General features: G+C 40.4%; 1 protein-coding gene across 4 annotated transcripts in view; it reads left to right on the top strand.

Moving 5' to 3' along the window:
• Positions 1-14,071, top strand: part of ST6GALNAC3 (ST6 N-acetylgalactosaminide alpha-2,6-sialyltransferase 3) — a 608,849-nt gene extending 594,778 nt beyond the window's left edge. For 2 of the 4 annotated variants that reach the window (XM_043877626.1, XM_043877625.1), the window contains exons 4-5: positions 10,661-10,768; positions 11,828-14,071. In XM_043877626.1, coding sequence (XP_043733561.1) covers positions 10,661-10,768; positions 11,828-12,014 — 295 coding nt within the window. In that variant the 3' untranslated portion in view covers positions 12,015-14,071. Of the gene's footprint in view, positions 1-8,704; positions 10,240-10,660; positions 10,775-11,827 lie in introns of those variants that run through there. The other 2 variants (XR_006335818.1, XR_006335819.1) reach the window with 2 other exon arrangements.
• Positions 14,072-14,509: the final 438 nt, after the last annotated feature.

Raw genomic sequence — 14,509 nt, 5'->3', positions numbered from 1 at the left:
GATTTCCTAGATAGTTAACAGTAGAACCAGAAGACCTGAGGTCTTTTGATGGCTGGTCTGTCAGACCAGAATCACTGCAGATGGTGACTGCAGCCATGAAATTAAAAGACACTTACTCCTTGGAAGGAAAGTCATGACCAACCTAGACAGCATATTAAAAAGCAGAGACATTACTTTCCCAACAAAGGTCCGTCTAGTCAAGGCTATGGTTTTTCCAGTAGTCATGTGTGGATGTGAGAGTTGGACTAAAAAGAAAGCTGAACACTGAAGAATTGATGCTTTTGAACTGTGGTGTTGGAGAAGACTCTTGAGAGTCCCTTGGATTGCAAGGAGATCCAACCAGTCCATCCTAAAGGAGATCAGTCCTGGGTGTTCATTGGAAGGACTGATGTTGAAGCTGAAACTCCAATATTTTGGCCACCTGATGCAAACAGGTGACTCATTTGAAAAGACCCTGATGCTGGGAAAGATTGAAGGCAGGAGGAGAAGGGGATGACATAGGATGAGATGGTTGGATGGCGTCACCAACTCAATGGACTTGAGTTTGTGTAAACTCTGGAAGTTGGTGATGGACAGGGAGGCCTTGCATTCTGCAGTCCATGGGTTTGCAAAGAGTCAGACATGACTGAGCGACTGAGCTGAACTGAACTGTCAGACATGTGATGCCTCGGGCAATGCTAGAATGATGGTAAACAAGAGAGAGCTTAGTTAAGAACCTGAATTCTCTGGTATGACAGTCTTCGGTCAAGTCCTTTATACATTCCCGAACTTTCATTTGTATATTGGAGATATTAATTCTCCCCAAAGGATGGGATTGTTGTGAGAATTAAACAAAATGACCTATATATTACCCTTAGCACAATGTCTAGTACCTATAAATTCTCCATAAATAATAGCAATTATTATTTATCAAAAAATATACTTAACATTTTTCTGCTTATCAAATAACCCTGAAGCTCAGTGGCATACAAGAATGTTTATTTACCACTCATAGATCTGTGATCAGCTATAACTCCTCTAGATTTCAATGAACTTAGCTCTAATTTGGGGCTCAGATCTACAGCATGGGACCCAGATTGAATGAACACTCACTATGTAGGATGTGTTGTTTTCATGATGGAGGGAAGGAATGTAAGAAACAGGAAGCATGTAACACTTAAAATCTCTACTGAGAATTGTCTCTTTGTTCACTTCTACTAATAGTTAAAGAGTCAAAGCATGTCATTTGGCCAAGCCTAAAGCAGTGAGGCAGGAAAGTTACTGACGCATGAGCAAGCCATGTTCAAGGAGGGAACAATCAAAACAATCTAGCATAGGAAAGTTGATAGAAAAACTATGGTCATTGAGACAAGGGCCTCTATGGTAGCTTGAATGGCCTGAAACTAGAAATCACATGGGCTATCCATAATACCTCACATCCTCAAAATTATGGGACCTTTAGAAAAACCAGAGGTCCAGGGAAGGCAACAGTTATTCAGAGTAGAGATTGGGTACATGATGTAATCCCGTCTCTGAGAAGCTTCACGGAGCAGAGGAGATGTTGCTGTAGAGAACGTATAGTGCAGACTTTCTTGACCAGAAAGCAACTGCAAAGGGTTCATGTCTTTAAAGCAGCAATGGTATCCATTTTCATATGTCCAATAATAATAATTTAAAAACCCTCGACAAGTTATATGATTATGTAAAAACTGTTTTCTTTTTAAGTGGAGCAAGTAGAGAGCCTTTGGGTGTATACTGAGGAAGTCTGCTTGGAGACTACATGGAGATTAGATGCATTTGCTCATGACTTGTGACTTAGTTTATAACACAGATGAACACCACTGGATACCTCCAATAGCCTCACACATTTTTAAATTGTTTTTATTCTTCATCATATATTGTTTACATTTTCCTCAGTTCTGAATTAATGAGGAAGAAAAAAATATAATTCTCCCATTTTTCCCCTGGATACTTTCACCAGATCCATAAATTTCCTTCAGCTGAAAAAAACTAGGTATATAAAACATCAAGGTATCTCTAATATTTCAAAAGATAATGTAAGGAAGATAAATAAATCAGCGTTACTTGTGCATCCTGTCTCTAACTAACAATTTATTATGGAAATTAAGTACTGATGATGCTTTGCTCCAGATTAGAGGGCAGAGCAGAACTATTCTGTGTGCTGGTTGCTCGCATACCTCAGCACAGTCTCGTAGCCAGGTCCCCCTGCCTAAGAGGTCTCCTCCTGTTGCTTTATCTGCTTGGTCTTCTTTCCCTTAGTCTGCAGCTCAGTTCTCACCTCCTACCTTCCCCAGTTCCCTCCAGCAGGAGCTGTTGCTCTTCCCTCAGTATTCTCATGGCACCTGTAAGGGGATTACTCTTTCGATAGCCCTGTTTTTGAAAATAATCACTGAGTCTGTTTCCCCACCCTGACCTTGAGTTGAGATCAAGGGCAGCTTGGTCTTTCCCGTGCCTGGCACAGTGGCTCACACCTATAGTGCAGTCACCAAATCTTTCTTGAATGGATGAGGGTAAGCAGAATCAAAGCTTGATAAGATTAGAAACTAGAGAGGATATAGGGGGAGCATTTCAGGAAGATGGAAAATATACACAAGTCAAGAGAAACAAAAGGCAGAATCTGATAGGTATAAGATGTACTAAGGAGCCATAAATGGACCCATGTGACTAGACTTGGGAGTTCAGCAAGAGTTGGGGGGTCATGTTTGTTGGGGGAGGGCCCCAAGAGATACCCATTGTCTTAGTCTGCTTGGGTTCCTGTAATAGAATACCATACTCTGGGTGGTTTAAAGAATAGGAATTCATTTTCTAATAGTGCTGGAAGCTGGCAGCCTGAGATCGGTTTCTGGTGACTCTCCTTCTGGCTTGTGGCCTTCCTGCCATGTCCTAGCGTAACATGAAGGGAGCTCTGGTCTCTTCCTCTTCATATAAGGATAGTGGTGCCATCAGTAGGACCCTGACTTCATGACCTTGTGTAAAGCTAATTACCTCCCAAAGGCCCTATCTCCAAACACCATCAAAATGAGGGTAAAGACTTAAGCATAAAAATTTAGAGGGGATACGATTCAGCCGATACTATATGGTTAAGGATCTAGTCCTGCTTTAATGAAGTGGTCCAGAGAGACCTCCACTATCCATCCCTGTCATTCCTGAGGTTCCATTGTTCATTTAAGAAATTGAATGAAATCCCAGAAATCAACATTTCCAATTGAAGGGGCTTTAAAGCCCAAGGGCAGGAGCAAAATAACCTTCTAATTTCTGAGATGAATGAACAAAGTAATTTTTGTGAGTGGTATCTTCTAGTTCTACAGCAGCCATAAATCATACTTTTGGGAGCTGAACCATTTTACTTTTAAATGTACATTTTGCAAAGAACACAGTCATTTCTTATTATGCTCCTTTTGTACAATTTTGTTGCATTCATCACTAGTCAGAGTCCTGTTGATTCTATGGCAGGAAAACTATTTGTTATATTTATAGTCCAAGTGTCTACTGATTAGCTCAGGCATTTTTGCATTAGCTGATCGGGATGGTAGTACAGCCTTAAAAGATTTATGGCTTTCTCCATTTACCCATGGTCCATATTTCATTATTTTCCAGACCTAGACTCCTTTTGTCCAGTGCATTCTTTTAGGAATCTTCCACAGTATGACATTTTTATCCATTTGAAAAGTTTATGCCCATCTGTAAATGATTCAAGCCCAGATGGAGAATTCTGCTACCTGATTTGCAGAAAGTTGTTGCTGCCTAAAGATTTGCTGGGCTTGTCCCATTGATAGATAGTACAAATATATAGTGCTAATATAATGGGCAAACTCCAGAGTATTACCATAGCTCCCAACTATCGAATGATATACAAAAATATATGACTTGGGGACAGCTGAAATTGTTTCCACACTTTGAGCTCTGCTTCCATTAGACTGGTTCACAATATTAGATTGAATCCCAAGGTGCTACTGATAATCATCAGCTATTTTTCCTGGCCAGTCTCTTTGTTTAAATATATTCTTTCATTATCCATGTGCTTTTGAAAAAATAAGAGAATGTTTTTAATTGAATAATCTGTATTCTGCCAGATACTCCTTCTCCCTGGGAAGGTATATAGAAACTTACTTTACTATTTTTATTTATCCTGCCAGTGTAGTGTATTGATGAGAGAACTGAGGTCCAATAGTGTTAAAATAAGACATGAAATATTGATTAAGTCTTTTTTAAAATTCCCTTTTTGCTCCTGAGTATAGCAGATTTTAGCAGAAACTGCTGCCACTATTGTGCTCTCCAATAAACCTTCATTGTTGGAAGGGTTTGGATCCCCTTTGGGCTTTGATAAATGATTATTATGCTTTTGAAATTTTTACTTGGAATGCCCTGGGCCTTGTTTGCATTGGATCATAGAAGAAATGGATTAGAAACAGCAGAAACAAAGGCCCCCAAAGGAACCATTCTGTGAAGAGGAGGCAGCCACAGGGATGGAGGCAACTGGACTCCTCATCCTTGTTCCCTGACACTGGTTTCCCTTCCCCATTGCACAGTCCCCATTGTAGGCTAGGGACTTCCCTTTGGGTTTAGGCCGAGTGAGTATGCAGATTCTTAGCGCTGTGTTGCAAGGTAAGATAATAATTCGGTATACACCAAACCTGAATGGCTTCAGATAGACTTGTCAGGATGCTTGGCTAGGTAAGGAAAGCCAGTGGGACAGTGAGCAGAAAGTATGGGAACTGTACATAAGTAGAGCCTGGAGAGCCTGGATTTGGGGTCAGAGACAACCCCATGGCAAATCTCTCTCAGCCAAAGACCATGCACCAGCAAGTCAAGAAGTCTACTGTCCTCTTAGAGCTCAGAGGAGCTTGGAACAGAGAGGAATCTGGTGAAATATGAAAGAGAACTTATTACACAGTGCATACACCACAACAGAGAATTATCACATCTAAAACAGCCAAGATTTAAAAAAACCCTGATATAGAGAAAGTGCTATTATTTTGCCCATCAAAGTATAAGCTTCTTGAGTTCAGAATCCAAGTCTTGAGCTAATGGTGCTCAATAATTAGAGCATCCTATGTGTGTGTGTATGTTTAGTCACTCAGTCATGAGAGCATTCTGTAAATAGATAAATTCAATGTAAGTCAGCTTTCTTTTGAAAAGTAACCATTTCTGTTTCCTCAGTTCCTCCTCCGAAATTATCCCAAAGGGACATGTCACTCACTAGAAAGTTCCAGCTTGATAGGCATTAGGAGAAAAATGCTTTGTAGTATGTTTCCACAAATGAGAAGATGAAGGAACATCCTTAGAAGCAAGGATGCAGGTGAATGAAGAATACTGACAGCCGCAGATATTGGGATTGGTAAAAACAAATAAGGCTAGCACGACAAACAACATACACCTGTGACCACGTGATGGCCTTTAGCATCGAGGAACAGGGGTAAACATCAAGAGGCATGGTAGCTTATATTTTATTGGTAATAAAGTAGATGAAAAATCATATTTTAAATGATATGCCTTCAAGTATGTGCTACATCAAGGTGTTGACAGCATCATTTTTCCAAGAGATGAACAAGTAAATTTTAGCAGTTTCCAAGTGGTAAGTATCTTGATTACTAAGGAGCAGTGGGATGTGAAGTTGGCCGGTGAAAACAAATGACTGATAGCTTCCTTTTAACACTCTTCCTTTTTTTCCCCCCCCTGCATGGCTCATTATTCTGTTGCATTAATTTAAGCTTTCCTATTGTACTGAATTAGGGGCTAACATTCTCTTATCATCCCTATGGGAATCTTGATTGTTTATTTGTAGGTGACAATAATTGTTTTTATCGATCCCCAATTGTGGAAGGTATAAAAAGTGTCATGGCTGATGACCAGCTGGTACATAGTGCTATGTGCATGACTGACAAATTACAAGACAATATTTGGCCCAAGAGGTGACCCTTTCAGAATTTTTTAAGGCATCTGATAGTTACGCCTTAAACTAGGTCTCTCCAAGCTAAGAAGCATAAACAACTTCACATATATCAGCTCAAGTCTTTGTCACTGATTCTATTGAACCTCCAAAAGGTCAACTGGGGTGTAAAATTTATTTTCTTCCTTTCTAGTATACCCACACAGCAGGAAAGTTTAGAAATGGTGCAGCTACAAGAATTCCCAGATGCAGTGCCATCCAGGCCGGCGAATTCCCTTAGGAACCCAGATCATCAGGGCATTTATTTGGAGTGAAGTGAAAGTCGCTCAGTCGTGCCCGACTCTTTGTGACCCCATGGACTATACAGCCCATGAGATTCTCTAGGCCAGAATACTGGAGTGGATAGCCTTTCCTTTCTCCAGGGGATCTTCCCAACCCAGGTTTGAACCCAGGTCTCCCTTATTGCAGGCAGATTCTTTACCAACTGAGTCACAGGGGAAGCCCCTTTATTTATTTGGAAGAATACCTCTATTAATCCAGCAGCTGCCATTCTACCACTGCAAGTATCATTATATGGATATTATCTGGGAGTATTGAGAAGAAAGCACTTTGCTAGCCCAGGCAAGTATTATGGGTAGGAAACCTCATATGATTTTACATCCCAAATGTGTCAGAGGCACCGGAGGGGGGGTGGCAGAAGATGCAACTGTTTAATTAAGTGATGGTTGTAGGACAGGACACTTGGGCAGTATGAACCTCCTAGTCTGGATCAAATGCAACACAGCTTGCTTGAAGAGTTTTTGAGCTAATTATTATGCTGTCTCTCCAGAGACAAAATAAATCAGTTGAAGCTTAAAAGCCATCGATTAAAAAAAAAAAAAAAGCCATCGATATCAGAAATGGGGTAAAAACTTCCTTATTAGGTGGACAGATGGAAAGATCTTTGACCAGAGCCCAAACCCTGAAATTCCTGACCCTCTTTTCCTGTGGTAAAGAGAAGACAAACACACAGAGAAATCACTTTGATAACTGTACCCTATTTATCCTTTGAGGGTTCTGCTAGGAAAACCTGGCTGTTGGACTCTCAGAAACAACTATGCGAGTTGGACCAGAAAGAGCCAGAGGAGCTTATTTTGCTGAGTAGGGGTCCATATGTCTCACGAGCGATCCTCCCTTTGTCTCGGGGCTCTGATGCTATCTTGGTCCTTGACAGCAACTATGTGGAAGGACCAGCTCCTAGCAAAACACCTAAAAAGAAAACCGATTTGACTTAATTCAGATTTTTTTTCTCACTCAAATTAATCTTTACCCTCAATGGTATGGTGGTGCCTTTGGTTTTAGACAGCCCTTCCAGCACCTTCCAGGCACAACTGTGTGAAAGAGAAAAATATGGAGCTTCTCTCTCCAAAAGTTGAGGGAATGTAGCCACCACCACTGCCAGATAAAACTGTACACCCTTTCTATATACACCCCAGGCACTCAAAGGCATTCCCATGTTACAAATGTGCATTTATTGCGACCTGACCAATTGTGTTATATGCTTGTTAATTACACACCCTACATGCATGGAACATGGAACTGCCACGTGGCTAAAGATGAAAACAGATTGACTATCATGGGTGATGATCGCAGAATCATTTGATTTTAAAATGAGAGTAAACCTTAGGTAAGCCTTAAACAATCTCATTCTAGGGAAAAGGAAACTAAGATGCCCCAAAGACGCTATGTTGTCCAAAGCTTCACATTCCAGTCATGTCACAGCTGGAATGGGAAACCAGACACCCTCACTCAGTTCTTTACTGTGCTTGGTACTAACTCTGAAACACACAGGTTCTGCTTTGTTACCCTATATTGTGATTAATTGCTTTAACATGTGTGGCCTTCCCCACTAGACAGTGTGCTCTTTAAGAAAATATTCATCACCAACTTCTAGCATAGTCAGTAGCACATGATAGGATCCCAATGAATGTTTGTTAAAAAAGGTGAATAAGTGGGTAAATATGTGAGACCCGTCTTTTCTCATCATGTGCAAATAAATGCTGTAATTTTTTATGATCATTACTAGTGCTTGGTCAGCCTAGTAATGAAGAATGGATAGGATTGGAAGGTATAAAAGTAGAAGAAAAAGGCAAGAAGAGGGAAAAAATACAATTCAACAGGAAGAAAAACTGGAAAAAATAATATCAGTATGTAGATAAAATTTCTAGATTTGATTTGGGAGCTTTTGGTCAAGACTCTTGTCTCTTCTGATTCCTCCCAATTTTCAAATGACTTTTTCAGCAGATGGTACTTTAAGCACTTCCCGTCATTGCTGCTCCTCCTCAGACACCAGAATTGCAGGATTGACTGCAGGTTCCACTGTATTATAGGCAAAGTTGCTCTCTTATATCTTCCCCTCCCTGTGGTGTGTCTTCCCACCCATTTGGCACTTGTTCCTAACCCATGCTGCTGCAACTGTTCCTGTCACAGAGGAAAGTGCATGTAACTCGATGTGGTACTGTTTCTGGAATGCTTTCCATTTAGAAGACACACCAGGAGATATAAAGGAAGTCATTTTACATATTGGCATTTCAGACTCAGTGACAAATATTTGGCAGAGGGGGTGGAAATAGATGCACTGGGTTTGTTTCTCTTTGCAAATCAACCAAAGTTGATGAAAATAAAGGCTAAAAATCCAGTTATCAACCCTCGCTGTGAGTTCCTTGCTCCTGAAATGCCTACCTGTTGAGATCTGAGACTAAGTGGTGACTGTTTATAGAAGAATGAAAGGATTCAGGGTCCTAACTGTAACACACTGATGGCTTGGTCCTGCAGAACTGCAGCAAGGATGTTGGACATCAGTGGGAAAAGCTGCTGGTGGGAGTGCTGTGCCGGTGGTGGAGCGCAGGAGGAAACGAGATGACAGCAGGCCAGTTCACCAGGACACCTAGAAAGACTGGAAATTTGGTCTTTTTCAGAAAGTGGTGCTACGCGGTTGCCAAACAACCTGGGGTGACCCAGATGCCCCTACGGGGAAAGTTTTAAGGAGATAGACAGTCATCTGCTTTGGATGGATTGGGTTATCTTGGCCAAAGACGAATATGGAGATCCAGCTTTTCATCCAACATTCCCTTGAGCCATTTGCAACTTGACAGACTCCTCAAATCAGCACTTAATCTAATTACTCTACCCCTTCAGTTATTCTACTTGCCATCTCTTTCCTTTCGTTTTTTTTAATTTATTTTTTTTTAAATTTTTTTTTTATTAGTTGGAGGCTAATTACTTCACAACATTTCAGTGGGTTTTGTCATACATTGATATGAATCAGCCATAGAGTTACACGTATTCCCCATCCCGATCTCTTTCTTAAACATACGGAGCACACATCCTCGTATCTGTGATATGGAACACTTCCTGGAACACTCTTCCCTCATATGGTCTGTTGAGCAAGTGGCGTCTGTTGCTCATCGCCAGGAGTAGAAGTCCAAACACTTCTGCCCACTGTATCTTGGTATTGGAGTCACCAAAGAAAACACAACACAGTCAAGCACTGTGCTCTGGAGCACAGTGGAGTGCTGGAACAGAGCTCTCCTCGCATAGAGAAGAGAGACAGAGCAAGACATCAGGCCACAGTCAGCAGGTCCCTCCCAGCAGCTGACACAGGACTGTTGGCCTGCGGGCAACCCTCTTGTGCCACAGAACAAAGGACCCCATCCCCTTTTTGCAGGGAAGAGTTATAGCAGTGAGGTTGGCCAGGTGCCATATGTCACATAGGCAGAGCAAAGCAGTTACATTGAGTGTGAAACAGAAGAGGCTACTCCCACACGAGGTGGTGAGTCCAGCCCAGGATGTGAAAACTCCTTGGTAAGGAAGTGTTCCAGACCCAAGGCCTATTCTTATGTGACCAAGAGGGGGTTGAAAGACTGCCCGCATGAGGCTGCCTTCCCATGAGGCTGCCTTCCCAGTAGGCCCATATGGTTTCTTCCCATTTACCTCTCCTGCCCTCCCTTTTCCCCATATCTTTGTGTCTATTATCAAAAAGGCCTTCCCTGATCAACCTTTATAACATAGCCATCTTCAGATCCAATCCTCTAGCCTCTGTGAAGACAAAAAGCCTTGTTTTGATACTTATTATATTTATATATCTGTGTCATCTACAGCAGTGATGGGCACTTAGTAGGTGCTCAGTAAAAACATGTTCAGGAGGTTGGTAACACAGGTCTTATAAAGGAAAAATCTTGTCTCATGATGCCTGGAAAACAGTGAAGGAAAAGTTTTCAAATGCTTTCACATACCAAGTCATTCACTTATACCGCATCCAACTTTCACTTAGAAGCCCAGCAAGCATCCCAAGAAAGTGATGTGTCCAGGTAAGTCAGAAAACACCATTATCATTCAACTCCCATCAGGGCTCCAAGCAACTTGAGAAAACCTGTCCTCTGATATACAGCACTAATTTGTGTCTTACGGAAAGTCAAATAAATTATTTTTCACCTGAAGGGAGCACGATTATTTGACTCCAGATATTTGCCATATGGCTTCCCTTCCATACAACATAGCTTCTAGGCTTAAGGTACTAAGAGTGAAAGCATGCCTATAAACTATTCGGAGATAATTCAAAATAAGTGTGTATCTTTGACAGATTGTCAAGTTTCCTTATGTTTTTTCCTGATAACAAGTGCTGTGTTTTTGATAAAAGGTTGCTCATTTCTCATCACCCTTTGCTGTTGCTCTGTGTGTGTCTTCCGTGTTGTTTTGTTTGTTGTTTGTTTGTTTTCATTCCCCCTACAGGGTCCAGTCTGGCTCTTACCTCAGCACGGGGTGGTTCACCTTCATTCTGGCCATGGATGCCTGTTACGGCATTCACGTCTACGGGATGATAAATGACACCTACTGCAAGTAAGATCACAGGAAATTATTTTTATGCATCTCCAATCCTGATATCTTGTCAAAATATCACAATTCATTTTAATACCATAAATCTGAGACACGGATAAAGCAACAATTATTTCCTGGCATTCTTTGCTGACATGACATTTCATTGTCAGTGCATCAAGTTGTGACTTTCAGGGATGATAAAAAGAAAAATATTTACCACAGCCTAATGTCAAATGTCAGAAGGAACCTTTTTCCTTTAGTCTGTGGCATATCAGGGACTTGTGGCTTGAAAATACAGAATAAGTTCAAGGGTTATTTAATTTGCAGAACAGGTTTGTTGTTTCTGCTGCGCGAATGGTTGATGAATGGCTATCTACTCAATGGTTATATTTGATCTTGAAGGACGAAATGTCCTGAAGCCTCAGAGAGGCTGATACCTTAACAAGAATTCCTGGAAATTATATTTCACTGCTAAGTGAGTAATCTGTCAGATCCTTATTTAAAATGCATGTGTTTATCCACAGTATATCCCTGCTGGTAGGATAGTTTCTAATTAGATAATAAAACAAACCTTCCATGCTTCATCAAGGTAATGAAATAGATTTCCCAACCAACAATTGGCACAGTATCATTCAGAGAGTGTTTTAATCGTATTGTCAAATGGTACCTAAGCCACAGTCTTCGTAATCAAATATTTCTACTTTAACTGTAAGCATAATGGAGCACAGATGAACCAAATATCTTACTCTGAAAATCATTAAGCCTCTTCAAGCTCTGCTAAAGCAATCAGGTTATCCAAAGTTTGTTTCCATTATACGCCATTTCCTCCCTCAAAGAATGGCTCTATGTTTGCATATAATTGGTGTGATGCATAAATTTTATTTGATTTATTAAAGCACTAAGGACCTGGTGTGTCTTTCTAAAAGCTTTTGTGTATAATAGCTTTTAACTGAGTTCATGGACAAGAATCAGGCATGGGTTTGCAAGTAATGCATTTACTGGGCACATAATGGATTCTAATAAATGAGTGCTTCATTTTTCATCTCAGTCTTTCTCCCCTTTTCTTTTTTTCTTTTCTAGGACAGAAGGGTATAGAAAAGTCCCCTACCATTACTATGAACAAGGAAGAGATGAATGTGATGAATATTTTCTTCATGAACATGCCCCATATGGGGGGCATAGGTTTATCACTGAAAAGAAAGTGTTTGCTAAATGGGCCAAGAAACACAGGATAATATTTACACACCCAAACTGGACAGTGTCTTGATGTTGGCTTTTCTGACCTTGCCACACCACTTGACATGATCATGATGCTGAGATTGTGATGTTAATGATGCTAATGCTGATGATGGTGATGATAAAGACAACAACGATGATCAAGTTTCTGTACATTCTCAGATATGGATGGTGATTCTACCTGTAATTTGAACTTGGGATTTTGTGGAGGCTGGTTGTGCTCATTACGTTCTTTCTGAAGGTTCAACATTACATATTGCACTTTATAATTTAACTGGAATTGAAATGAAGGCCAGTAATATGACAACAGTGACCTAAGAAATTGGAAGATTATCCTTCAAGATAGCTGCCCAGGATTCTTGGACAGTGAATAACTTCCGAAATCCCTGGGATTTGACCTCATGAGGCAAGGTTACTGACTCTGGTCTCTTGAGCCTGAGCAGCTCCACCATCTTGAAGAATGGTTGATTGTCAAACACTGACCCATGAAATGCTCTCTGGGTAAACTTGCCACAGTGACAGTTTGGCCTTGGGGCAGGGAAGAAACCTCTGTCTGACTTACCATCTTCCTACAGTACCTCCAACAGATAAAGCCTCAGGCCATTTCCTTATTAACGAGGAAGATACCATGGACACCCTACCCATCAGGATTACTTGACTATCTCAAACACTTCATTCAGAATGGGCCAACTAGCAAATCTTGATGAATTTCTACTCTCATCACTCCATTCTTACTACCTGCCCCCCCAAATATAACTAAACATATTACTAGAATGATCTGTATTAATGTTTAGTTATTTTTGGTCAAGTCCTAAATATTTCAGAAAGCTATTTAACATATAATATACCAACACTGTAATAACATATACTGTGAAAACATTCTTAAAACATAACCAAAAGGGTTTCCTAACTCTACTACAACATCCAACTACGCAAAATTTGATGCTTTTTAAAATCATGAAACAGGGAAAGCAAAGCATATTTTTACATCAATTTGTATCCTACCATACTTCATAATATATATTTGTATATTCAAATTTCTATTTTATAGGCCCAAGATGTGTCTCTCCACACATTGCATTATTATTGCCAAGTGCCAACTGTTAGACATGGAGAGGAAATGATTTCTTGTATTTAATTTGACTGGAGCTTTTGCCTTCTTGGGGGTTTATTTTCTCCAGAGTGTATCAATTGCTATACCACAATAACACAATAATAATGACCTTGATGTCCAAAGTGTTTTGTCATGTAGAGTCTTTCACATATGCTGTCTCATGTGACACCCGTGACCACCCCACTGGGCTATTGCCTACACATTCTGACATATTAGCAGATGATCTATAGTTTGTTAATTGCTCTAATATATTCCAGATTGCTTCCCTTGCTAATATTTGTATAGAATAGCATTTGTGTAGACTAGCAACCAATTGATTTCAGTGCCAAATAAATGTATTATATCAAGATTATGCAGAAAGTATCCCAAGGATGGGTCTTGGCCATAGACTAAGACCCCTGTGAACAAAGGGAACTTTTGATTTTTTTCCCATGACTCCATTTAGGTGGGGAAAAGATGAGGTAAAGGGACAACAGGAAGGAATAGAAGCAGAGAAATATAGTTTCTTGTCTCCATCTTAAGATTACTTTATTCTCCAGACACTCATTGCTTGTCAAATATTAGAGGGTTAAATTACTGAGAGAGGAGCTCAGAGACCAAAGACATCCTTACCAGTATTCAGAGGACAAAGCTGGGCTCAATTCACAGCCTGTTTCAAAGGCTGGAAGTGATGATACTTTTCACCTCAGGAGCTCTCTGTAGGTCTCTATCAGTGCTAAGTCCCACCATTAGCTATCCTTAAAAATGGGTCCTCTTGTGCAAAATCCTCTTTCCTGTTCTCTTCTGCCATTTCAATACCTCAGTCCTCACATCCATAAAAATGACCAAGTGCCACTTTCATTGTTGAAACTGTTATTGTTGTTTTTCTTTTGCTGTTTCCTCATGTGACTTTCAGTTGTATATATGTTAGTTTTTGCAAGCTAATGATGGATAGAAATGCCCACTCAAAGGAAAATAAACAGATGAAAATGTCACAGTTGTAATACAGACTGTTTTTTCCCCCTGTTGTGATACAGAAGTTCCACTTTTAAATAAAAAGGAAACCTTGGTTATCAGAGTGTTTCAAGGAATGACATAATGTAGTTGATTTAGTTTTCTGGTAAATGGAAAGCCAACTCTATTTGTTTTACTGAGAAACTTCAAAAAACATCCGTGTTCTCCTGCCTCACTGTGGTACTCTGTGATGGAGACTTCTGCAACGCCACTCTGTGTGGTGGTAGATATGTGTAGAATAGGCAGTGTTTCCTTTGGAGGGGTAAGGGGGGCCTCCCCTTCCCTTTTTTTCCCTTAAACTCCAGTTTTACACTTTTTATTGTTGCCTCTTATCTCCTTTTTCCACTAAAATTGGGAAACAAAAATCAGATTATTCTCATTGTGTAGGCCTGATTGAATGGCTTCCAGTGCCATCATCA

The sequence above is a fragment of the Cervus elaphus genome, chromosome 20 (assembly GCF_910594005.1).
Source record: "Cervus elaphus chromosome 20, mCerEla1.1, whole genome shotgun sequence".
In the NCBI taxonomy this organism is placed as follows: domain Eukaryota; kingdom Metazoa; phylum Chordata; class Mammalia; order Artiodactyla; family Cervidae; genus Cervus; species Cervus elaphus.
This window is presented reverse-complemented; position numbering and strand designations above follow the sequence as displayed.